The sequence below is a fragment of the Carlito syrichta genome, unplaced genomic scaffold (assembly GCF_000164805.1).
Source record: "Carlito syrichta isolate Samal-C Ts95f unplaced genomic scaffold, Tarsius_syrichta-2.0.1 Scaffold309186, whole genome shotgun sequence".
NCBI classification, from domain to species: Eukaryota; Metazoa; Chordata; class Mammalia; order Primates; family Tarsiidae; genus Carlito; species Carlito syrichta.
The window spans coordinates 895843-921146 of record NW_007253282.1 but is presented as its reverse complement, the minus strand read 5'-3'; the positions used below and the strand labels follow the sequence as shown (position 1 = coordinate 921146).

General features: G+C 38.7%; 1 protein-coding gene across 3 annotated transcripts in view; it reads left to right on the top strand.

Moving 5' to 3' along the window:
- PDE7A (phosphodiesterase 7A) overlaps nucleotides 1-25304 on the top strand; it is a 134304-nt gene that overhangs the window by 49206 nt on the left and 59794 nt on the right. Inside the window, exon 1 of one of the 3 annotated variants that reach the window (XM_021717025.1) lies at nucleotides 20052-20267. The exons of the other annotated variants lie outside the window; for them this stretch is intronic. Within the exon in view, the coding sequence (XP_021572700.1) occupies nucleotides 20208-20267 (60 nt within the window). The 5' untranslated portion in view covers nucleotides 20052-20207. Of the gene's footprint in view, nucleotides 1-20051; nucleotides 20268-25304 lie in introns of those variants that run through there. 3 annotated transcript variants of the gene reach the window in all.

Below are 25304 nucleotides of genomic sequence, written 5' to 3'. Positions count from 1 at the left end.
GGAATAATTTCATTTAGTAAAAACCTTGTAACAGTAAGTGCAGTTTCATTTTTTGTGACAAAAGCTTCTACCCATCCGGAAAAAGTGTCTACAAATACTAGCAAATAGTTGTACCCTGCATGGGGGGGCGTGGGTTACTTCAGTAAAGTCTACCTCCCATTTTTCTCCTAGACTTAATTCTTGGGCCCTGATGCCATCTGGAGGTCTGGACCCTTACTTTGCGTTGACTTAGGCACAGGCAGGGCACATGGTGGCTGCCGTTGTAGTTGTGCTCTTTAAGTTATTAATATGATAAAAATGGTTTAATTGCTTAGTCATTTTGGTAACTTCCAAGTGAGTAGTAAAATGTAGTTGTTTTACTGAGGTGTGTCCGAGGGCGTCAGGTAAAATAATTTTAGAGTCCTTGATTCACTAGTCTTTATAAGCTCCCGCTAGGTCCACCTGTTCCTCCTCCTCTTGGGTATAGGTAGGCTGTTTGGGAGAGAAGGAGCTGGAAAAGTTTTAGTTAAAATAACAATCAGGGGTTTAACTGGAAGCTCCACTGTCTCTTGGGCTGCTCAATTTGCCAGGTGATTTTCAATTGCTTCTGGAGTGTCTGATGTTTGGTGTCCTCTGCAATGAATGACAGCCACCTCTTTTGGAAGCCATATTACCTCCAGAAGAGCTAAGATTTCTTCTTTGTTTCTTATGGTCTTACCCTCTGCAGTAAGGAGTCCTTGCTCCTTGTAAATCATGGTGGCATAAACATGGAGGGTAGCAAAAGCATACTGGCTGTCAGTGAAAATGTTCACCCACTTTTCTTTTTCCCAGCGAAGAGCTTGAGTTAATGCAATTAGTTGAACCTTTTGTGTAGATGTTTCATTTGGCAGGGATTATGACCAGAGCACTTCCTGGCTCGTAGTCACGGCTGCCCCAGCCTTCCAGACTTCATCCATTACCAGACTACTGCTATCTATGAACAGGTCTGCATCAGCTTGGCTTAAGGGAGTGTCTCGAAGATCAGGGCAGCTGGCTTGAGAGATGTCCAGTAGGTCCTCATAGTTATGTACTGGGGTTTTCGGATTGTCATCTGGTAGTAAGGTTGTTGGGTTATGGCTCTGAGTAGAAGAGAAAGTTAGTTAGTTTGGGCTAATCAAGCAGGAGGCTCTGATATTGAGTGATTCGGGCGTTTGACATCCAGCGCCCAGAGGCTCCTCGTAGTAGAGTCTCAACAGTGTGGGGGGCTGTTAATATCAGATTTTGCCCAAAAGTTAGTTTGTCTGCCTCTTTGACTAGTATAGCCATGGCAGCAATAGCCCGTAGACAATAGCCATGGCAGCAATAGCCTGTAGACAATAGCCATGGCAGCAATAGTCCGTAGACAAGAGGGCCAACCAGAAGCCACTGGATCAAGTCTTTTTGACAAGTAGGCCACTGGTCGTCTTCAAGGCCCCAGAGTTTGAGTGAGAACCCCTTTGGCAATTCCTCGTTGTTTATGAATGAACAGGTAGAAGGGCTTGGTTACATCTGGAAGGGCCAAAGCTGGGGCCTGTGTGCCGTTTTTAACTGTTGGAACACTTCTTCAGTATCAGTCCATATTAGGGGCTGATTCCCCTCACCCACAGTGGCACTATAGAGTGGCTTGGCAAGTTCAGCAAAACTCAGGATCCACAGTCGGCAATACCCCTCCCCCTTACCCCCAGAAATTCTTGTACCTGCTGCTTTGAAGTTGGGGTGGGGATTTGGAGGATGACCTCCTTCCGGGCTGTGGACAGGCCTCGCTTACCCCCCTTTAGCTGATATCCCAGATAGGAGACTTCAGCGGAGCAGAGCTGTGCCTTCTTAGCCGATACCTGGTATCCTAGGTCCTGGAGAAGCTGTAGCAAAGCCTTAGTGCCTTTTAGACAAGTGTCCAGGTCTGCTGCTGCGAGCAAAAGATTATCTACATACTGCAATAAAATCTATTCAGGATGAGCAACATGAGAACTGTTAAATTTTGCTGTAATGCTTCCCCAAACAGCGTTGGGGAGTTTTTGAAACCTTGTGGCAGCCTGGTCCAAGTTAGCTGACTGGTGTTTCCTGAATACGGATCTGTCCATTCAAAGGTAAAAATGGGTTGACTGACAGGAGACAAGGGAATAGAAGAGAATGCATTTTTAAAATCTAAAACAGTATATACTTGGTATTGAGGAGGAAGCAAACTGAGCAAGGTGTACCTGCTTATTGACTTTCCTTAAGTCCTGGACGGGCCTGTAGTCAGATGTCCCTGGCTTTTTGACTGGCAAAAATGGAGTGTTCCATGCAGATTTAAAGGGTGTTAAAATATCTGCAACCATGAGTCTTTTAATTAACTTGTAAGCTCATAGGATATTGTCGAACCTGTACAGGAGTGGCTGAAGCCAGCAGACTCACCACAGCCAGAGGGTGATGTTTCGCCAATCCTGGTGGGTTTGTCTCTGCCTAGACTGAGGGTAACTCTTATTGTAACTGTAGAAGCAAGCTTGATGAAACATTGTCAGTGCGAGGATTAGAAGGAGTCAGGAGGTATTCCTTAGAGAGTGGGACAGTTAAAAGCATTTGCTAAGCAGTGGGAACAAACATTTCAGTCTTTTTAGGCGAAAATACAATAGTTGCTCTTAATTTTTGAAGCAAATCCCAGCCCATGAGGGAATATGGGCAGCCAGGGGCTAGGAGGAATGAGTGAGTGACTCAACGTTTGTGTCCTAGTTTCAATTGGAAGTGCACTTGCAGTTTGTAATTGCACCTGTTGCCCCTTGAATAGAAATTTGTTTATTGGATATGGGTCCTAATGGTGATCTTAGGACTGAAAGTTCTGCCCCTGTATCCACTAAAAGTTGGACCAGGTGCCCCCTACAGCTGCAGTAACCATAGGCTCTTGGGAACCTAAAGAAAAAGAGCCCTGGCCCCTTCAGTCCTCCTCAGCAGCAGCCAGAACTGGCTTAGGGTTGTTTGTTCCTGCTTTTGGATTTTTGGAGCAATTTTTTGCCCAATGTCCAAACTCTTTGCAATATGCACATAGATTTTTAGCTAGTGAGAAACGTCCAGTCCCTTTTTGTTCCTTCCTATTTTTCCCCTTCCTATTGTCCTCCCTTTTCTGGCATGGCAGCCTCCAGTCAGGACAGTAAGCTTGGAGGGCCGTTACCAATATCTGAGCTTGACATTTGGCTGTTTTATCAGCCTCTTTTGTTGCTAATTTTTGTTTTGTTTTGTTTTGTTTGAGTTGGAGTCTCACTCTGTTGCCCAGACTGGAGTGCAGTGACCGCTCCTGGCCACCGCAGCCTCGACCTGCTGGGCTCCGGCGATCCTTCCACCTCAGCCTTCCAAGTAGCTGGAATTACAGGCATGCACTACCACGCCCGGCTGATTTTTTTTATTCATTGTAGAGATGAGGTCTCGCTGCCCAGGTTCGAGACCCGCAGGCTCAGGCAGTCCACTCACCTCAGCCTCCCAAAGGCGTGGGATTACAGGCTGAGCCACCAAGCCCAGCTAATTTTTGTTTTTAACATCCTGGATATTAAAAACTTTTTGAGCTACTTCTAGTAACTGGGAGATATTCATGCCTGCAAAACTCTCAAGTTTCTGCAACTTTTTCCAGCTGTCCAGAGCTGCCTGTATAACAAATGCCAAATTAATAGCTTGACCATTTTCAGGAGCCAAAGGATCTAATGGGGTATAGGTACAGAAAGCTTCTTGAAGGTGTTCAAGGAATGCCCCCAGAGATTCCTCAGGTTCCTGGAGAATTTTGATAGTTTTAGATAGGTTGATAGGTTTTCGGGCTGCTCCCCTTATTCCTGCTAGTAGAGTCTGGTGATAGGTATTTAATGCCCTGGACCCAGGTAAAGTATTAGGGTTCTAATCCAGGCGAGAAGAGGGGAAAATGCCATTTATTATTTCCTGACTTTTTTCCTGGCTACCTGGAGTTGAAGCTAGAATGGATTTTCTGGTTTCAACCCTGTTTCACTCCCGCTCCTCTGATGTAAACAAAGTGAAGAGGAGTTACTGGCAATCATCCCATGTGGGGCGATGAGTGCGCATGTTTGAATCCATTAGAGACACCAAAGCCTGGGGCTTGTCTGAAAACACTGGATTTTGGTGTTTCCAGTTGTATAAATCAGACGTAGAAAAGGAGTATATACTAGAACAGGTTGCTCTGCCCCTTGTGAAGGAAGAACTTCCTTGAGGGAAAGGAGAGGGACTGGATCGGTCTGAGATTGGAGACAGGCGGCCAGAGGCAGAGAGGACAGAGAGAGGGTGGAAGTAGAGATAGTTGCTGCTGTAGCTGCGGCTGGGGCTGGGGACAGCAATGGGCAAAGAGAGGTGGTAGAAGTAACAATTGGTGAGGAAGCTTGAGAATTATAAGGGTTAGACAACTGGATCCTCAAAATCATCAGTAGAGGGAGGGCAAAACAGGATATAATCCATAGGAAGTAGGGGTTACAGCTAATGGGTACGGTGCAATTTCAGCTTTATGGAGAGGTGGTTTAGGTGGAGGGGAATCCATAACATGACTGTTTAGGCGACTGAGCTTACTAGTTGGCTTAGAAACAAGGATACGGCTGGGAGTCCCAAGAGAACATGCCTTCAACCATGGGGGCGAATTTTAAACCAAGCTTAACCATTGATTATATAGGGAAACTGATCCAGATGACCAGGAGTCTCTGTAACAACCTTCCAAACAGATTGGGTGGTATCAACATCGAGCAACCTGGTAGCAGGTCATTCCACATTCAATGCAAACCAATCAATCTCACAAAGAATATGGAGTCTACCCCTTGACAGGCGGACACCATAGTTCTCAGTAAATCCCACAGAGAAATTTTTTTATTTTTTATTTTTTTTGAGTTGGAGTCTCACTCGGTCGCCCAGACTGGAGTGCAGTGGCTGCTCCTGGCCACCGCAGCCTCGACCTGCTGGACTCCGGCGATCCTTCCACCTCAGCCTTCTGAGTAGCCGGAATTACAGGCATGCACAACCACGCCTGGCTGATTTTTTGATTTATTGTAGAGATGAGGTCTCACTGCCCAGGCGGGTCTTGAACCCGCGGGCTCAGGCAATCCACTCACCTCAGCCTCCCAAAGGCATGGGATTACAGGCTGAGCCACCGAGCCCAGTTCCACAGAGAAATTTTTTATCATGCAGTCCAGAGGTGTTCTAGCCTGTGCCTGACCTTCAGCCTTAGAAATCTGTGACACCATGCTCTCAAATAGGAGACTGACAACCTTTACATAATAAGCCAAAGTAACTGACAACCTTCACACCACAATGGACAGGAGTGTGAACCTACCAGAGATGGTTTTAGAGAAGACAAGGTAGATTAGGTAGGTAATTCTTAACTCGGAACAGTACTAGGTGTTTTGGGCCAAAGTGTGCTGTTTGCAGAGGGAGCTCCTGTTGGCCGTGACACCACCAGTCGGTTCCTGCCTTTTACGTGTCATGGTTTTTCCCTTTGAGTGCTGACAGCACTAAAATAGGTCCTGGGGTGCTGGATGACCAGTTCTTACGTGCGCCTCCTCCCCCCCTCCTGCCCCCGGGTGGGGCAGCCCTCGGGAACACTGAGAGAACCTTTCAGCAATCAGGTGATCTGCCTTTAAGACCCTTTCCTTTTCTCCGATCACTGTTTCCAGGATCTGGTGTGGATTAGGTCTACTGAGTGTCTGATCAAGCCTGGGGCTTTCCGGAACTCACAGAGTCCTTTATAATTAATACAGAACAATCCCTATGAGGCCCTTGCACGTTATGGGAGTTGACCCCGACACCTTGGCATGTCCCTCAGTTACCTGAGGGAATCTGCTTGCACAGACGGAAGGGAAGAGTGCCTCTTATCTTCAACCCAGACCGGGTCTGGGTTCATACGAATGGAGTTTCCTGTCTCCCTGGGGGCTTTTGCCGCCAGCAGATATTGTTACAGAAACAGTTAAGAAAGCATGCAATGGCATAAATAGTATTAATAGACCAAATTAGTCACCAACAGACCATACTGTCTATTAACAGGCAAAACCAGCTATTAACAGACTAACTTAACCACTAGCAGACTAAATCAATCAACCCTGGATTTCATCAACAAACTATATTAAATAATAGCAGATTACATTGATTGCTAACAGACTAACCCAGTCATTCATAGATCACATTGATTACTAGCAAGAATATTTTTTCTAGATCTCTGGCACTTAACCTTACAAATCAGATACCCTGTCACCGATATAAATTACAAAGTTCAGCAACTACAGGGTCGTAGGTGCCTGGTGTCTCAGACTTACCCAATACTTTGACCTAGTAAGTTAACACTCAGACGATAAGCCCATGGGAGACAGTTACTAACCAGGAGTGCCCTTACAAATGCAAATTTAACAAATCAGTTTACAAATGCCCTGACTGGGCAAGCTAGCTATACTCACCTCCAGGAGGATTTAGATAGGTTCAAGTTTTTGAAGAGGAGAGGAGCCAGCGGTTGTTCCTGCCCCCTCTGAGCCCAAGGACAGGCTACAGGGCCCTGAAAAGGGTCAGGGGGCGCCCCTTCCCCCGTAACTTACCCACGGAGTCAGGGAGAGCCAGAGGGAGGCTACCTCTCAAGCTGGTCAAACTGAGGTGGAGGAATCCTGTTGAAGAAAAAATCTCGCCGGGGCCTCCAAATGTTGTGAGCAAGTCACAAGAACTTAGATAACTAGCACAATAAAGGTCAAATTAATGACCCCTTTAATAGCCGGCGGTCGAGAGGGGGTTCGCACCTCCACAATTCTTGACCCTGAATGAAAGTAGCAGGTGTTTTTAAAGGCAAAAGCAATGGGGAAACTGAGGCATTACAGAGTGCCAAGCTTAGCCATTGATTATATAGGGAACATATGTTCTGGGGTTTGGCACACGGTACACTCAGATAAGGCGGAAGCCATTGTGGTACAGGGCTGTGAGGGTTGTTTATGAGCAAAATTTTTTTAAAATTACTGCATCAGCCATACAGGGGTTCAAAATGTAGGCGAATTATAAAATGGAGTTTTAACTAAAATCATCTATGTGAATATACTTTAAATGCAAGCTTAGGTTTTAAACAAAATACAGCCAACTTTCTAAACATTTCATACAACACTGCAAAACATTTTAACAGCAAACAACTCAAACATTTTATTTAAAAACACAGCAAACATTTAAAATATTTCATATAATGCTGCAAAACACCTTAACAGACACTTCAAATATTTCATTTGTTCCACCACAGCCTCTGTCCCAGACAACCACTGATCTGATTTCTGTTACTATTGTTTAATTTTACTTCTAGAAATTCATATAAATGGACTCATTTGGAGGGTATGCCCCCCCTCCCCAGCTTCTCTCACTTAGCACAATGGTTTTGAGATTTATTTATGTCATTACTTGTATCAGTAGTTTGCTCCATTTTATTGCTCAGTAGTATTCCATTGTATGGATATGTCTCAATTTTTTTTTTTTTTTTTGAGTTGGAGTCTCACTCTGTCACCCAGACTGGAGTGCAGTGACCGCTCCCGGCCACTGCAGCCTCGACCTGCTGGGCTCCGGTGATCCTTCCGCCTCAGCCTTCCAAGTAGCTGGAACTACAGGCGTGTGCTACCACCCCCAGCTAATTTTTTTTGATTTATTGTGCAGATGAGGTCTCGCCAAGTTGCCCACGCGGGTCTCGAACCCGCGGGTTCAGGCAATCCACTCACCTCAGCCTCCCAAGGCGTGGGATTACAGGCTGAGCCACCAAGCCCGGCTAACAATTTATTTATTCATTCATCAGTTGAAAGGTACTTTTATTATTATCAGCTTTGACTTATGAGTAAAGCTGCTGTGAACATTTGTGTTGAAGTCATTTTTTGGAAATACATTTTCATTACCATAGGAGTTCTAATTGCTCCACATCCTTGCTGACACTAGATATTATCAGTCTTTAATTTTAACCATTCTTGGGGGTGTGTAGTATTTTGTAGTTGCATTAGTTTCTATTTATCTGATGATTAAACATGTTGAACATATTTTCATATGCATATTGGCTATTTGTATATTTTCTATTGTGACTTGTCTTTAAATATTTAGGTCATATTTTTAAGTTGAGTTATTGCCTTACTGTTAAGTTATGAGTTTTAAAATATATAAACATCTGGATACAAGTTTTTTGTCAGACTTTTATGTATTTCAGATATTTTACTTGAGTCTGTGCTTTTTCATATGTTAGCACTCTATTTTTTTATTCTTTTTTTTAGAGACAAGATCTGGCTCTGTTACTCAGACTAGGGTATAGTGGTATGATTATAGCTCACTGTACCCTCTACCTCCTGGGTTCAAGCAATCCTGCTGCCTCAGCTTCCTGAGTAGCAGAAACTACAGGCATGTGTCACTGTGCCTAGCTATTTTAAAAAATTTTTTCAGAGATGGTACCTTACTATGTTGCCCAGGTTGGTCTTGAACTCCTGGCATCAAGCATTCTTTCTGCCTTGCTTCCCAAAGTGCTGGGATTATAGGTTTAAGCTACTGTGCCAAGCCTCACACTGGATTTTGAAGAGCAAAAGTTTTTAGTTATAATGAAGTCCAATTGACACAGTTTTACTTTTATGATTAGTGTTTTTGTGTCTATAAATATTTATCGTTTTGAAAAATTTTTGTTTGTAGAGATGTGGTCTTGTTAAGTTACCCAGGTTGGTCTCGAACCCCTGGGCTCAGGAAATCCTCTCACCTCCGCCTCCTGAAATGCTGATATTACAGGTGTGAGCCACCATGCCTGGCTAGAAATCTTTCTTAACCCACGATCATTGATATATTCTCATATTTCTTCTGAGAAATTTTATCGTAGCCTTTTTTTTTTTTTTTTTTGAGTGGGAGTCTTACTCCATTGCCCAGGCTGGAGGCCACTGCAGCCTCAACTTGCTGGGCTCAGGCAATCCTTCTGCCTCAGTTTTCCAAGTAGCTGGAACCACAGTTACACACCACCACTCCCGGCTAGTTTTTTTTATTTATTGTAGAGATGGGATCTCTGCAAGTTTCCCAAGCTGGTCTTAAATGCCTGGATTAAGGCAATCCTCTCACCTCCGCCTCCCAATACAGGCATGAGCCACCACACCCAACCTTAGCCTTTATTTTTAGAGAGAGAATTCATTTTGAGTTAATTTTTTAAAATATGGTGTGAGATTGAGTGTTGTTCATTTTAAAAAATGTATTTATGTAATTATTCCGGTGTCATCTATTGAAAAGAATATATTTTCCTTGAAATACTTTAACGTCTTTGTTGAGCATCCATTAACAAGATATGTGTGAGTCTGTTTGTGAACTCTCTATTCAGTCCTGTTATCTATATGTCTGTCTATGTAAATACCACCCTATCTTGGATTACTGTCACTTTATGATAAGTCTTGAAATGAGGTAGTAGAGAGAGTCCTTTAATCTTTTTTCCCTTCAGTGTTTTGTTTTGGTTTTTTTTTTTTTTGGCTATTTTTGTGTAGCTTGTCAATTTCTACAAAACCTGCTGGTATTTTAATTGGTGATATTGTATTGAACTTAAGGATTTAATTTGGGGAAAATTGACAACAGTATTGGGTCTTCCAATTCATAGACATGTGCATTAGTTTCCTAGGGCTGCCAAAACAAAGTATCACAAACTCTGGGTGGCTTAAAACAACAAAAATTTAAGTTCTAGAGGTTAACAGTCTGAAATCATGGTGTCAGCGAAGCCATGCTCTCAGAAGGCACTTGCCTCTCCTAGCTTCTTTCTGGTGGTTACTAGCAATTCTTGGCATTCTCTGGCTTGTAAAAGTATCACTCTGATCCTTGCCTCACCTTTAGGTGGCCTTCTCCCCTGTGTGTCTGTGTCCAAATTCCCCTCTTCTTTTCTTTTCTTTTTTGAAGTTGGAATCTCACTCTGTTGCCCAGGCTGGAGTGCTGTGGCACACTCATGGCCACCCCAGTGTCGACCTGCTGGGCTCAGGTGATTCTTCCACCTCAGCCTTCCAAGTAGCTGGAACTACAGGCGCATGCTACCACGCCCAGCTAGTTTTTGATTTGTTGTAGAGATGAAGTCTTGTCAAGTTGCCCGGGCTGTTCTCGAACCCGCAGGCTCAGGCAATCCACTTGCCTTCGCCTCCCAAAGTGCTGGGATTACAGGTTAATCCACCGAACCCAGCCTAAATTCCTCTCTTATAAGGATACCTGTCTATTGGATTTAGAGCCTACCCTAACCTAGTATGCTCCTCATCCTAACTTGATTACATCTGTAAAGACCCTGTTTCCTAATAAGGTCACATTTATAGGTAGCCAGGGGTTAGGACTTTGATATTTATTTTGGGGGGACATGGTTCAACCCCATAGCAGCATTTATTTAGGCCTTTAGTTTGTCTCAAAAATATTTTATGGTTTTCATTGTACAGATCACACGTGTATCCTATTAACTTTTTTCTTAAGTGTTTTATGTTTGCGGTCGTTATTGCAATGGTAATTTTAAAATTTTATTTTCTAATTGTTTCTTACTAGCATATAGAAGTACAGTTGATTTTATATATATATAAAATCAACTGTGTATATATATATATAAATATATATATTTATATATATAAAATCAACTGTGTGTGTGTATATATATATATATAGGCCTTGTATCCATTGACCTTGCTAAATTTTATCAGTTTTACTAGCTCTTTTGTAGTCTTTAGGGTTTCCTCATAGGCAGTCATGTTTTCTGCACATAGGTAGTTTTTTTCTTCCTTTCCAATTTGTATGCCTTATGTTTCTTTTTTTGTTTTTTTGCCTGAACATATTGGTTTTGACTTTCAGTACCCTGTGGAAGTGGTAATACAGACATCCTTGCCTAGTTTGTGATCTTAGGGCAAAAGCATTTGTGGCTGCAGGTTTTTTCTTTTTAGATGTCCTTTATAAGGTGAGGAAGTTTTTCTTTATTAAATTTGTTAAGAATGTTTATTATAAATGGACATTGAATTTTTTCAAGTTTATTTTCTTTATCAATTGAACTGATTGTATGATTTTTTTATTCTATAATTCTGAATGACTTTTTAAAAATATTAAATCAGTTTTGGGTTTCTAGGATAATCTCTACTTGTCATAATGCATTTTATTTTTATATATTATTAGATTTGGCTTGCTAATATTTTCTTAACAATTTTTGTGGTTATGTTCATAAGGGATATTGGTCTGTGGTTTCATTTTCTTGTAATATTTTGTCTGGTTTTGATACCAGTTGTTGTTTAGTGATCTGATTGTTATGTATCTTGGTATAGTTTTCTTTGTGTTTTTTATGATTGGAGTTCATGAGCTCCTTTGATATATGGATTGATAGTTGTCATCATCTTTGAAAAATTTTTGGTCGTTATTGTTTCAAATATGTTTGCTACCTTTTACTTTCCTTTCTGGAATCTGGTTACTCTTTGTGAAATTGCTTGATCCTGTCCCACAAGCCTGTAGATACATATTTTTGGGGGGGAGGGTTATTTTCTCTGTGCTTCAGCTTAGGTCATTTCTCTTTATTTTTTTCTTCTGTTTTGTTTTGTTTGCTAATAAGCCTAACTGTGAATTTCTTATTATAGGCATTTTTTAGCTACAGATAATTTGGTTTTGTTAAGTTTTGTTTTTTTTTCATTGTGTGCATGTTTTTCTTTAAATCTTTGACATATTTATAGTAACATTTTAAAAGTCTTTGTCTACTAATTCCATTATCTTGACCATTGCTGAATTTGTTTTTATTGACTGACTCCCCACTCCACCCCCATTTTGAGGTCACATTTTCTTTTTATTCTCCTAATTCGTAATTTTTCATTTGTCCTAAAAGAGTGTGGAGTTTTTATCTGGCAGGCAATGCAGTTACTTGCAGATCCACCTGATCCTTTTAGGCTTATTATAATTTTTTTTTTTTAATTGGGGTGGCAACTCTGTTACCCAGTCTGGAGTGCAGTGGCACAATCATAAGTCACCATAGCCTCAATCTTTTGAGCTCAGGCAATCCTTGTGCCTCAGCCTCCTTCATAGCTGGGACTACAGGCCTGTGCCACCATGCCTAGCTAACTTAAATTTTTTTGTAAAGACAAGATCTCACTATGTTGCCTAGTCTGGTCTCAGACTCCTGGGCTCAAGCAGTCTTCTCATCTTGGCCTCCCAAAGTGCTGGAATTACAGGCATGAGCCACCACATTAGCCTATAAGTTTTGTTACTGTGGGCCTACAACAGTGTTTTCCAATAGAATTTTCTGCATTGATGGGTTCATTTTGCCCTCTTCCTGAGGTATGGCATTTTTTGATTTTCTATGGAATGTCCCAGGTGTTCTGTGATGTCTGTTGGGACTCTGATGTTCCCCAGTTCCCCCATAGTTGTTCTTTCCCTGGTAGTTATTAATTTTCTTAGCCTCATGGAGTCTCATCCAACTTATGCCCAACTTAGTATTCAGCCAAAGACTTAAGGGTGTCACCTTCAGATTTCTGGAACTCATTGTCTTCACAGCTGTCTTCCCTCTGGTTCTCAGCCCTGCAAATTCCAGATACCTCAGTCCCCTAAACTCCCATCTCAATTTCCTTAGCTTTGTGAGACTGTTGTGTTCTGTAGGATTACTCTCCTTCACTTCCAGGTTTTGTGACATCCTATAAAAAGGAAACCAGGCAATCATAGGGCTCACTTTGGTTTTGTTGTTTTTTTTTTTTTTTTCCTTCTCTCAGGGATCAAAGTTCTACACTAATTGTCTAAAATCTGAAAACAATGTTTCATATTGAAAATTTAGTAACTTTCTAGTTGTTTATGACGGGAGAGCTAGTCTAGTACCAGTTAGTTTATAATCTATTGGACCTTGTTTATATTTTTCATTGGCCAAAATTTAGTTCACTCCTAATCATTTGCACATACTACTTTTTCTGTCTGGAACCCTTTTCCCTACCGCTTATCCATCATTTAAGGGTCAGATTACATACACTTCTTCCTGGTAGTCTTTCATGCTACCAAATCCTGGATTAGATGTCATACTTGGTACACATAGCACCACATATTTGCATGTAATTGTAATTACTTGTTATTGTGACTGTAGCCCCCACAAAAACCTTGGCTATGTGAGGGCAATGACTGTGTCTGTCTTGTTCACATTAGATCCTTAGTGCCTAACATGGCGGCAATCTCAAAATCAGTCTCTCTCACATGGAGATACAGAGTGGAATAATAGACACTGGATTCTACAAAAGGTGGATGGAAGGGAATCAAGGTTGAAAAATTACCTATTGGGTACAGTGTACACTACTCAGGTAATGGGTACACTAAAAGTCTAGATATCACCACTGTACAATATATCCATGTAAGAAACCTGCATTTGTACCCCCTAAATATATAAAAATAAAACATTTTTAAAAGTAAAAAAATCTGGGTGTGTCTGTCCATCCGTTTCTCTTTTGTAATATTATATGTAGAGATGAAATAGTACTACTCAATTCAAAATGCCTCAAGTATATTTCAGAAATTTTTTAAACTTCTCTTAGATTTGGGGAGAAAAGTAGTTATTGACAGTTGCCATCCTTCAGAAGTTTTCTTTTCTATTTTGTTCTATCTCTGCAGATTAGTATTTTTCTTCCTTAATGTCTGTTATAAATTTCTAAAATACAGTGACTCACAAGTAGTAGTCTGTTCATAATATTATATTTAGAGGTGAAGTTTTTTTTTTTTTCTCTTACCTACAAATCTCATATAAAAAGTATCGTTTGTGGAGTGCAGTGGTTCATACCTGTAATCTCAGCACTTTGGGAGGCTGGGGCTGCATCCAGCCTGTGTGACGTAGGGAGATCCTGTCTCTCACAAAAAAAGAAAAAATATCTTTCAAGATGAACACCAGTAACCACTTAGGTTCTGTAATAGCTTTGAGGAAATTAATGTGACCAGGTCTTATGTAGGATGTGGTAGGTGTACTGTCCCACTGAGGAGCCTTGAATAACAGTAGCCTCTTTAGAAAAACTTATTTGGAGTGTAGTGGCATGATCACTGCAGCCTTGATCACTTGGGCTCAATGTTCCTCCCACCTCCACCTCCTGAATAGCTGGCACTACAGGCATGCGCCACCATGCCTGGCTAACTTAAATTTTTTGTGGAGATGGGAGTCTCACTATGTTGCTTAGGCTGGTCTGGAATTCCTAGTCTCAAGTGATCCTTCCAAATTGGCCTCCCAAAGCACTGGGATTACACTACCAACCCTAGCCTTATTTATCTTTTATTTATGGAAAAAAGAATATTTCCTTTCCTATTTCTATTTCACAGAGTTATGAGTAGTTGCGTTTCATTTTGAGATTACTAATAAAAAATTTATCATGAGTTTGGTTCATTTGCCTTTAGTTTAAAATTAAAATTGTTGTCCTACAAGCAATTATGAGCTGTCACTTACAGCACTGTAGACTCTTAGAATTGAACGAGGAGTCATTTGTTTTAGCCTGTCCCAGAAGCTCCCAGACAAGAGGCTGGTTTGAGGCACAACCTTTCAATTTACATGATTCTAAATGTGGAAAGTTGATAGAAACTAGAAAATTCTTAGAAAGTAATACTGAATCAAATTCTGTTTTCTACAGAATTTAGCCCTACTTCTGCCTTCTGTAATTTCACAGAATAAAGCTAAACTTCTCCCTGGGCTATTTTATATTACAGCAATTTAGCACCCATACTGTCTCTCTTTTTATCTGTTTGCCTAAAACATCTCAGTTGTAAAACGTTTCTTATTTAGTGTCCTTGTCTGCATTTTAAGATGTTGTATATATTCGCCTCTTCTACTGTGCTATTCACAGCCTAATTCAGCCTTGTATGCAGCCTGGGTTGAGGGTAGTGGAGCATATTTGATTTGGATACTTATCTGACTCTCAGTGCCTCCTAAGATTTTCTTCACTTATTGTCTCTTATGAGAATTTAAACATCCTAGCCCTTTTTTTTTTTGGAGGAAATTCTTAAAACTTATTTCTGTTGTTCTATATGTATACAAATTTTACATCTAAATGAAGATTAATTTTTTGAAAGTTAATTTTGTAATTCAACTTGTTGATTTACCCTTTATGTTTTATATGTAGGGTTGATATATGTTTTTCTGAGCTGCACTGCAGTACACTAACTGTGGAACAGGATGAGATCAAATGCATAGTTCTGTTAGTTATCTCCAGAATTCTTCCACTAGTTTTAAGCATTGGGTGGGAAAGTCCTTCTACTCAAGTACTTTATTTCTCTAGGTATGCTTGTTCTGTCAGCTAGAAGTGTGCCTAACTGTAGTATGGGGCTCACATTGCTCTATTTTGTTCTTCAGGATGTCACCAGAGACCTTTTGTGCAGCCTTGATAAAATCAAGGCGTCTCATGTCTGATGTCCTGGTCTAACATACTAGCAGCCTTTCACCCACAGTACACCCACTGTGTACTCCTCTTCTAAGTCCAAACTCTATAGTTGTGGGATGTAAATTGTGGCAACATTTACTATGTTTTGTAGTAACTTAATTATTCTCTAAAGAAATGTTTAAAATGCTATAAACAGTGGTTCAATAAATCTTTAAGTTGTTTTAGTTTCATAGGATGATATTTTCTGGACCTGAATAGCTGGCACTACAGGCATGCACCACCATGCCTGGCTAACTTTTAAATTTTTTGTGGAGACAGGAATATTTGAATATTTATAAAATGTCAAGTGTTTTTATTACTTTTTTTATCCAGTAGGAATCACATACCCATTTTCATCAAATATTGGGAAACTACATGATGAAAACTTAATTCAAAGTTCTAATTCAGTGTAACAGAAAGATCTTAATTGACTGGTAAAAGTCCCATGGTATTATAGCTTTTAAATAATTTTTTTGTTAGTTATAGAAGCTTAATTTTTTTCTCGTCTTATATCTCTTGAAATCCATATTATTTGAAGAATAATAAACCTTGATTTTTAGTAAAGTAAACAAAAACCTCACTCTGATTTGTTATTTGTTATTAAAGTAGACTGGAATCCCAAATGATAAAAAGCATAATTGGGAGTGGTTTACTATAGTGCTCACTCACATTTTTTTATCATATATTTGGTTACAGTTTTCTACAGACACTACATTTTTATAAAGAACTCTGATAGACTGTTTCTGTCCATGGGAGTCCAAAATTTAGACTCTGATGTCAATGCAGATGAGGTTAACCTAATTTGGTCAAGAGAGGGATATGCTAAGTCTCTATCTGATAGCTAAAGGCTGTTGCCAAGATTGACAGGTGTCCTGTGAATGGCAGAGAGCCCCAGGGATGAAAATTTGCCTTTGTATTACTTCTCTAAGAAACAATAATCAAAGTCATACCCTTTTTGTATTGATCATACTCACAAAATAGTTAAGTATGCTTTTAATTTCTTTCAGATACTAGCCTTATAAGCCCCAGAAAGGTTAAAAGTTTTATGCTTTCTCTTTATAATAGACTAACCAACTAATGTTACTTTGCCATGTTTCACTAAGGTTTTGAGGCAAGTAAGAAAACGATATAAAAGAATACATTTGTTATTAGTGTAAAAGAAGCAACTATTTCTTTATAGAATAATATAGAATAAAGCTATAGAATGAAGTAATACAGAATAAAGTTGAACTTGATTCAGCTTTGGGAAAAATAATTTTTAGAATTTTTAAAGAAATAAGCATAATATTAAAAAAGAGTGTTCGTATTAATTTGATGATACCCTTTATTTTATTAAAATTTTGTTTTTACTATTAAGAGAAGCCTTGTAACTTACCAAGATCGTTAGTATTAAATATATCCTCAAAATGAAAAGTTTTACAGCCATTAGGTGTATGACATTGAGGAAGTTGAGCATACTACTTAAAAACTGTATTGCCTGAGATTTTTGTAATATTTGAGTGATGTAAATGTAACATCAGTAGTGAAGACTATGCATAAACTCAACAACTTTCTATTCAGACAGAACATTTTTTTTATCTTAGAAGATGGTATCTTGATTATATCTGTATTACATTGTCAAACATATAGTAGAAATGTAAGAAGTAGATGTTGAGGGAACCGTCATAGGAAGCTAGTGTGAGAAAGGAAAATCAGGCTTCTGGCCCTTGTAAATCAGAGGTTTCTCAGGGCAAGCATGGTGTAAGTTCCTCTCATGGACCATTGTGATTGCAATTAGGTCTACAGTTAAGGTGAGCTAAGGTGACTTAGGACATTGTCATTTTTGGGGTTTGAAATACAGTAGTAATTAATTCTGATTCAGCTAAATTTATTGAGATCCCACTGTGAGCTAGCTATTCTTTGATAGATGCCACTTAATTCCCATATAGAGGAGGAAAACAAGGTGCTGAGAGGTGGGGATTTGCCTAGGGTCACTCAGCTCAGGGCAGTAAAGCTGGGAAATTAACCTGGGCTTTCAACTCCAAGTACGTAGAGTTCTGAGATGGTAGAAATAATCTCTACAGAAATGCATGTAAATGAGAAACTTTAGAACTGCTTTTTTTAGTTTCTTTTTAATTTTTATTTGTCTCAATTCTGATTCTTTAAGTACTGGACCAAAAAATAGCAATCTTATATTTGCTTCTCAAAACTTTACTCTTTTTGTGTAGTTGATTGGAAGGGAAGTGCAAAGATTCTCGAGAAGAGACGTACCCTGGGCTAAGCATTATGGTGATGACCTGATTTGGAGTGTGCAGCCCAGAGCCAGAGTGACAGAGAATAACCAGGACATCCAGGTTAGCCACTGGCCCAGGATACATGGCCTTTTACAATTGACCACCAACACTTCTCCTGAGTACTGGACCAAGATGCCATTCTGCTGCTCTGTTCCATGCCTGGGCATCCTTTGAGATTGGTAGAGGGAGTAATCAAAGACCTTGGCAGTCTCATGTCAAAGCTCATGACAAACATAAAAATGTTATCTGGATTTGTGCTAGGATCAGCATTACAGCTTGTTAGTTCTGTAGTAAGAAGTGAAAAGTTTCTGGTCATGTGTTATATATGGTTTCAATTGAGGAAAATTTTGATTTAGATCTGTTAATTTATGCTTTATTTTAACAAATCGAAAATTGAATTTTCTTTTTTTTTTTTGAGTTGGAGTCTCACTCTGTCACCCAGTCTGGAGGGCAGTGGCTGTTCCTGGCCACCGCAGCCTCAACCTGCTGGGCTCTGGCGATCCTTCGGCCTCAGTCTTCCAAGTAGCCGGAATTACAGGCATGCGCTACCACACCCGGCTGATTTTTTGATTTATTGTAGAGATGAGGTCTCACTGCCCAGGCGGGTCTCGAACCCGCGGGCTCACGCAATCCACTCACCTCAGCCTCTCAAAGGCGCAGGATTACAGGCTGAGCCACCGAGCCCGGCTTGAATTTTCTTTTAAATAAACTCTTCTTACTTAGGATTGGATAATGGTGAAAATAACTTAGTATTTGAACTATTTGGGCTTTTTTCAAATGTTTTAGAACTATCATTTGTGTGCATTGATATGCAGATAACTGTCTCATCGTGGCCTGCATTCCATGACACAATCCTGTCACCTCCTGAAGTGTTTCTGCAGTCACTGCAGGTCCCTTCTCCTGGACCTTTGCAGTGGCAGCCTATCTGCCCATTTAGCCCCCAAGCCTGTCTACCTGGTCTTTTTAAAAAGCAAGATCTGCTAAAGTTCTTCAGCAGGTTGGGATTAAGACAGGACCTCCCCGGGTAGCCCCCATAGGGTATGCACCCTCTCCACCTTTGCAGCCTCATTTGATTCCCCCTTCCTGCACTGAGCCACCTGGTCTTTCTGTCTCTTCCCCTTGTAGTGCTTGATCTTGTCTCACTCCTTCGCCCTCATACCTGTTCCTCTGTCTGCGCAGCTCTGTCTTCTTGTCTTCTTCATGTTCTTGTCCAATTGTGTTTCAGCTCAGAGACATATCAGGGACTCTGGAAGAAGTCCCTCACCCCTTTACTAGGTCAGATACAGGTTTTGTTAGCACTTTCTCTGTTTCATCATACTTGTTACAGTTGCAATTTTGTGTTTATTTGCATAATTTGATTAATGCAGACTCTAAACTTCAAATGTCACAAGGGCAGGAGCCCTCTCTGCTTTTACTCAATGATCATATCTCTGCCATCTGGCACAAAGTCTGGTCTGATACATATTAGCAGCTTAATAAATATTTGCTGAATGCTTGAGTGAAAGTTTTATGATGGGCTTTTTCGCAGCAATATTACCTGAAGCCTGCTAGCTGCTGTTAGAGGTTATGGAGATGAATGAGTAGAGGTGCTGTTTTATTGGCGTGCTCACTCACAGCCATGAGAACCAGATATGGACCTAAATTTAAGCTAGATTGCAATTAGGGCTTGAAAATAACATGCCAGTTTTGTTTTTGTTTCTTTGAGCTAGAGTCTCACTCTCATGTCCAGGCTGGAGTGCAGTGGCATGGTCACGGCTCACCACAGCCTTGACCTTCTGGGTCAGCCTCTAAAGTGGCTGGGACTACAGGTGTGTGCCACTATGCCTGGCTAATTTTTTAAAAAAAATTTTGTGGAGACAAGATCTCGCTAGGTTGCTCAGGTGGGTCTCAAACTCCTGGGCTCAAGTGATTCTGTCACCTTAGCCTCCCAAAGTGCTTGAAATTACAGGCATGAGCCACTGTACCTGACCAATACACGGTCCTTTTTCAATAAATCCAAAATGAGTGAATTGTAATGTTAAGTAGCACAGACGATATGACAGCCTCTAACATTCGTAAAGTAATCCCAGCTCCAAGAGAAATAAAAAGTTGAACAAATTCAGTGTTAAAAATTGAAAATATAAAGCACATTAACATTTTAAAATGTCAGGACACTGCCTGTGAAACTGGTCTATATGAAAAGATTGAGACAATTTTTAGCATTGCCAAACATTTTTTGAAAGTTGTTTCAAAGCAGTCTGTTAGTATTAAGATTGTAGAAGTGTTTGGGGCTAGCCTGAGTCCTCTTTTGTCTACATTTTGTGAGAATGTTAGGTCAACCCTCACTAAAGTTTTTTGATTTTTTTAAATCCTCTTCCAACATTGTTTAGGCAGTTCTACCCCAACCGTGGAGTTGTGGCATTAAGCATGCGCTGGGTAAGAAGGTTGGCTGGGCAGTGCATTCTCAGAGGAGTCAGGTGATCGTTGTTGGAAGGCAGCTGCCTGAGGTTCAAGGCAGTCAGTGTCCCCTCTCTTCTGCCTCAGGACAGCTGGTTATTTGTCAGACTCCTAAGAAGTCTTCTTGCTCACTGGCAGAAGAGAAAGATTATGCAGTGGGCTTTTGATTGATCCAATGGGAATTACACTGATCTGGTGTCTGGCCTTGGTTCTTATCAAGTGGATCACCTCTAAGGTAGGCCATCTTTATTTTTAGGATCGTGACATTAATCGTTAGTTTACATATTTGACAGGAATGAAACAGCTAGATGACTTTCTTCTTCTTTTGCCTCAGTTTTTATTTATCTGATTTAAAAAGCTATGAGTTTTACCTGTCTGATGAGAGGCTTAAAAGTACTACTTGTAATTTTTATTTTTACCTCACATTATTTTTCCTTAAGGGCTTTTTATGACATCATTCCTCAATATCAGACTAGCATTCCTCAGTTTCATTGCCGTAAAGACATGTTTATGATTAAAGATGTTTAATGTCTAAGATTATAAAATAAAATAATTTAGACTTTTGGTGTGCATAGTTTAAATATTCTCTCTTAGAGAAAAATAATTTAATAACACTTGTTTATGTAAAGTATAATTATTGAGAATTTCTAAACAATTACAAACTTTTTAAAAACTGAAAGCCACTCTCTATCATGTTCTCTCTTAAGGTCTTGCTGGTGCTGAAATATATGCCTTAGGTGAAATATATTGATATAAATGTAAAATTATATATGTTGTTTTTGAAGCCGAATTCTAAACGCCAGGCTTGAAAAATTCTTGATAGAATGCTAGCTAGCTATTTGCCATCTGAGCAAGGATCTAAAACTAAAGCAAGCAATATTTAAGATTATACTATTTATAATTATTTTTTCTATACCTCTATAAAAATGATTATATCTTTTGTCTACCATGAAGCTTTTTTCTTTCTGTATTAAGAAACTGAAGAGTATTAACTTAAAATATAAGGCCATCACTATTTGCTAAAGCAAACCAAAGCCTCTATAAAAGGTTTACTAATGTGCAAAATACAACTAATAATCTTACCTTATTTAGTTTTTTCCTCAGTCAAGATTGCAATTCCTGCTATGTAATTTTTTACATTTAAGCATAATATTTTAAGCATAAGTGTCTCTTACTTGAAGTGGTCCTCTTTTCTTAGTGAATATAATTGAAGAACTCTCTTAAAGAAAACTAATGTATTAAAATAAAAGAATTTCTTAACTTTTAAAAGTTAAGAATTAATTTTGTTGCACTGACAGCTATTTACTTACTCTTTGTTTTTAAGGGATTGGCTTTCCAAGTTACTGAATGAAGGTCAAGTTAATATTAATAATGCATTAGTTGTACTGTGGATGTTTTTAGATACCTTTTTTAATTTAAAAAAGTAAAAAATTAAGTTTTTAAACAAAAAGAATGCTAATATTTTATTTTTAAGAAATTAAAAGCGAGAGGAGTGAGAAGGATACTATTTGGTGGATAGTGCAATAGTTGAATACTTTAGACACTCAAATGCAAGCCTGTTTGGCTGGCATATGTAAAATGACAGTATTATGAAAATGCTCATTTTGCTGTATCAGAGAAAACTGACTTCAGAACTTTGGCTAGGCTTCCTCATTTGCTATACTACTATCTTTTGGTAATGTTGCCAAAAATTATATTTAGTTCTACTGTGTTTAAGCCCTTTAACCATTAGTTTACTAATGGGCAAAATACAACTAATAATCTTACCTTATAGAGACCTAATGTGGGTTAAGCAAAATTTTGTGTGAAAGCACTTGGAATATTTTCTGGCACAAAGTAGGAGCAGTGCAAGTGTTAGTTAATATATTATTACTTTTTACCATGTAAGGGAATACACTTGCTTTTGCTTCGTAAGTCATTTAGAAGGAAACTTGAACAAAAGAAAACAGTGACACTTAATATATCTTTACTGGGCTTTAAAAAGCATGTCTATCTTCAAAAGTTATGTATTAACTAATATCAGGAACAACTTTTACAACTCTTGCCATTTACCTTCGAGTCAAATCTTTTTGTGGAAGAATGATTCACCCTGATTCCAGGTGAGTCTTACCAGTGCGCTCAGAACCCCCGTTAGCATGGCAATGGGTCCTTTGGAACCTTGCAGTTTAACTTGTTTATGCTACGGCTGTCAGTTTCTGATTAGCTCAGCCTCGCCCATGTTTTGACCTACACTAGTTTGCTTTACAAGCTGTTCCCAGGATGGCTAAATTAGAAAAGTCACGAGTAGAAGCTTCTCAGTTATTTCCATTCACTGGTGAGGTGAGGTGGAAATGTGGGTGATAGCTCTGAGTGTTTTATGACTGACAGTGTGACACAGGATTTTGATGAAATTTGTTTTACTCTTTTTATTAAAAAGAAAGTTCTACTAGTATATGATTTTTAAAAATAATAGTCTTTAAATAAATGCAAGTTAAATTCGCAGCAGTCTTGGTGTATAAAGTACATATAATTATTTGTTAAAGCAACATGACTCTAACATGGAAGTCAAATTTTTATTATTACATTTCATATTTGATAGTGTATTTTTCTAAATTGAATTATTATACCTAGATTGCTTAGTGTTAGAACTTAATAATAATCATTTTAATCTTAAGAAGGTAGATGAATGAATTATTACTATGTATATGTTCATTGATGGGTTCAGGCATCTGCTTTAAAGTCCATTCTTTAAAAAATGTTTTTTGTCTTGTTTGAATTCATTTCATGAAAGCTATGTCTTGTGGTTCAGTATAGCATTTAAGCTAAGTATTTGGAGAGTAGTCTTATTTATACTTCATAATGAATAGAATAACTTTGAATATTTTACATATGTCTAAGCAATTTGTTATTGTTTTAAAATTCAGTTCTACCATTTTTGCTTAATAAATGAGGATTAATACAGACCCAACCATTTTAATATCTAGATTAGACCTTCTATAAGTAAGGGTAAAATAATTACCTTAAAATAAATTTCGTATTTCGCAGTGTAATCTTTATTATGTTCATTGCCCAGTTTTTTGATATAATATTATTTTATTTAACAGAGAGCTGATGATAGTCTTTTGCAATCCTTAATATGTGAAATGTAATATGTGAAACTTTACCTTTCTAATTAGTAGCTGTTTTAGTAAATACCCTTCCTACATTAAAAAAAAAATAATAATGTCAGCTGCCCTCCTAGAGAGGACTGTTAGAGATAACCGCTTAACATTTGTTATAGCAAGCTATATTTATCCAAGTTGTCATTGGACACTAGCAGATGATCAATCAGTATTGACAATGACAGGCTATTACATAATGGTATTTGTTTTAGCAGATAGAAATATTTCTTTCCATATGCAGTATGCTCTTTCCAGGCTACTAGGTTTACCCCTAGAATGGTAGTATTAACAGGAAGCCTGTAATCTAGTAAGCTAAATATCTAGGGGGAGGAGACTGGCACAGTACGTGTGAGTGGTGCCTTTTAATACCAAGTGATTACAGTATCTATTTGCTCCAGAATAAATAGTCTACTGTGAAACACTACAGGAGGCTTCCTTAGGATGTTTTATTGGTGGAAGCTTTAAGCATGATTTCAGGAATATATTTTATTGATTGGTCCCTTGGGATTTGGAATCATACTTTTCTTTGTAGATTTCTTTGTAGATGTTTACTTTACTTTTTAATTTTAATATTATTGATTTTGTGAATATATAATAACTACACATGCTACATAATTCAAAAGGTACAAAGATATACATTGAAAAGCCCCCCTCTTACCTGATGTCCCTTGGCATACTTGGAGAAACCCATTATTGATAGTGAGAATTTTATTTTTGTTTGAAATTTTTGTTCCTTTTATATTTCATGAACTGTATTTTTTTAAGGATACATGAAATCGTGTAAGAGTTTAATTGATATTTTCCTCTTAAATGATAAGCATTAAAGATATAGTAACTTAATGTTTTGGAGAGTTGTTCTGAATACTAAATCCAAGTGAGGGCTTTAAATAAAATGTTTTCAGCTGGGCTTGGTGGCTCAACCTGTAATTCTGTGCTTTGGGAGGCCGAGGTGAGTGAGTTGCCTGAGCCCACGGATTCGAGACCCCCCTGGGCAACTTGGTGAGACCTCATCTCTACAATAAATCAAAAAAATTAGCTGGGCGTGGTAGCATGTGCCTGTAGTTCTGGCTACTCGGGAGGCTGAGGCAGAAGGATCACTGGAGCCCAGCAAATCGAGGCTGCAGTGGCCAGGAGCGGCCACTGCACTCCAGTCTGGGTGACAGAGTGAGACTCCAACTCAAAAAAAAAAAATAGATAAATAAAATGCTTTCTTTATAGTAATAGTAAAAAAAGTGACTTTTTCTTTTTTTAGATTTGTAGGTAGATGCTGAGGATTGTAAATCTCATCCCAGAGTTTTGTGAGGGAAAGAAAATCATTAATCTGATATGTAAAAATGCAATCTCATTGTTTTAATGTGTATTTCTTTGGTTAATGAGGTTGAGCATCTTTTCTTGTATTTATTTTTTTCTTTTGAACAATATGTTTTATAAGCTACCTATTTTTCTATGGTATTAGTCGTCTTTTTAAAATGGATTTGTAAGGCACTTAAAAATTTTTTTTTTAAGTATTCTGAGAAAAATCATCCCTTTGTCATGTCTGTTAAACCATTTTTCTTGGTCTGAGATTTATCTTTTGCCTTCATTCATGATATATTTTGCCATCATAATTTAATGTTTAAATGACTAAGTTTATCAATGCTTCATGACTTACAGTTAGTATGGTCTTTTCTATTTAAGATTTTTAAAAATATTTTCAGGCTTTAATTTTAACATTTAAATCTTTGTTCCATGTGTAATTTTTTTAAATTGGTAGGCAGTAATATAGCTTTATGTTTTGCCAGATAGCAACCACTTAATCTAATGTGATTATGTAATCAATGTTTCCTTCACAAATTTTTTAGTCCTATATTTATCATATGCAAAATTACTATATATTCTTGGATTTCCTTCTAGATTCTCTATTGACTATTTCTTTTCAATATCATACTACTTCATATCTCATGATTCTGGTTCCATTTATTACTAGTTTTAAAGAATATTTTTGCCTGTTAATTCAGCTAGATTTATTGATCACTTTTGATGTGCTAGGCACTGTTCTAATTGTTGGGATTTAACTAGATCTGGGACTACAGCAGTGAAGAAAGTCCTTGCCTCCACAGAGATTAGATTCTGTTTTTTTTTTTTTTTTTGAG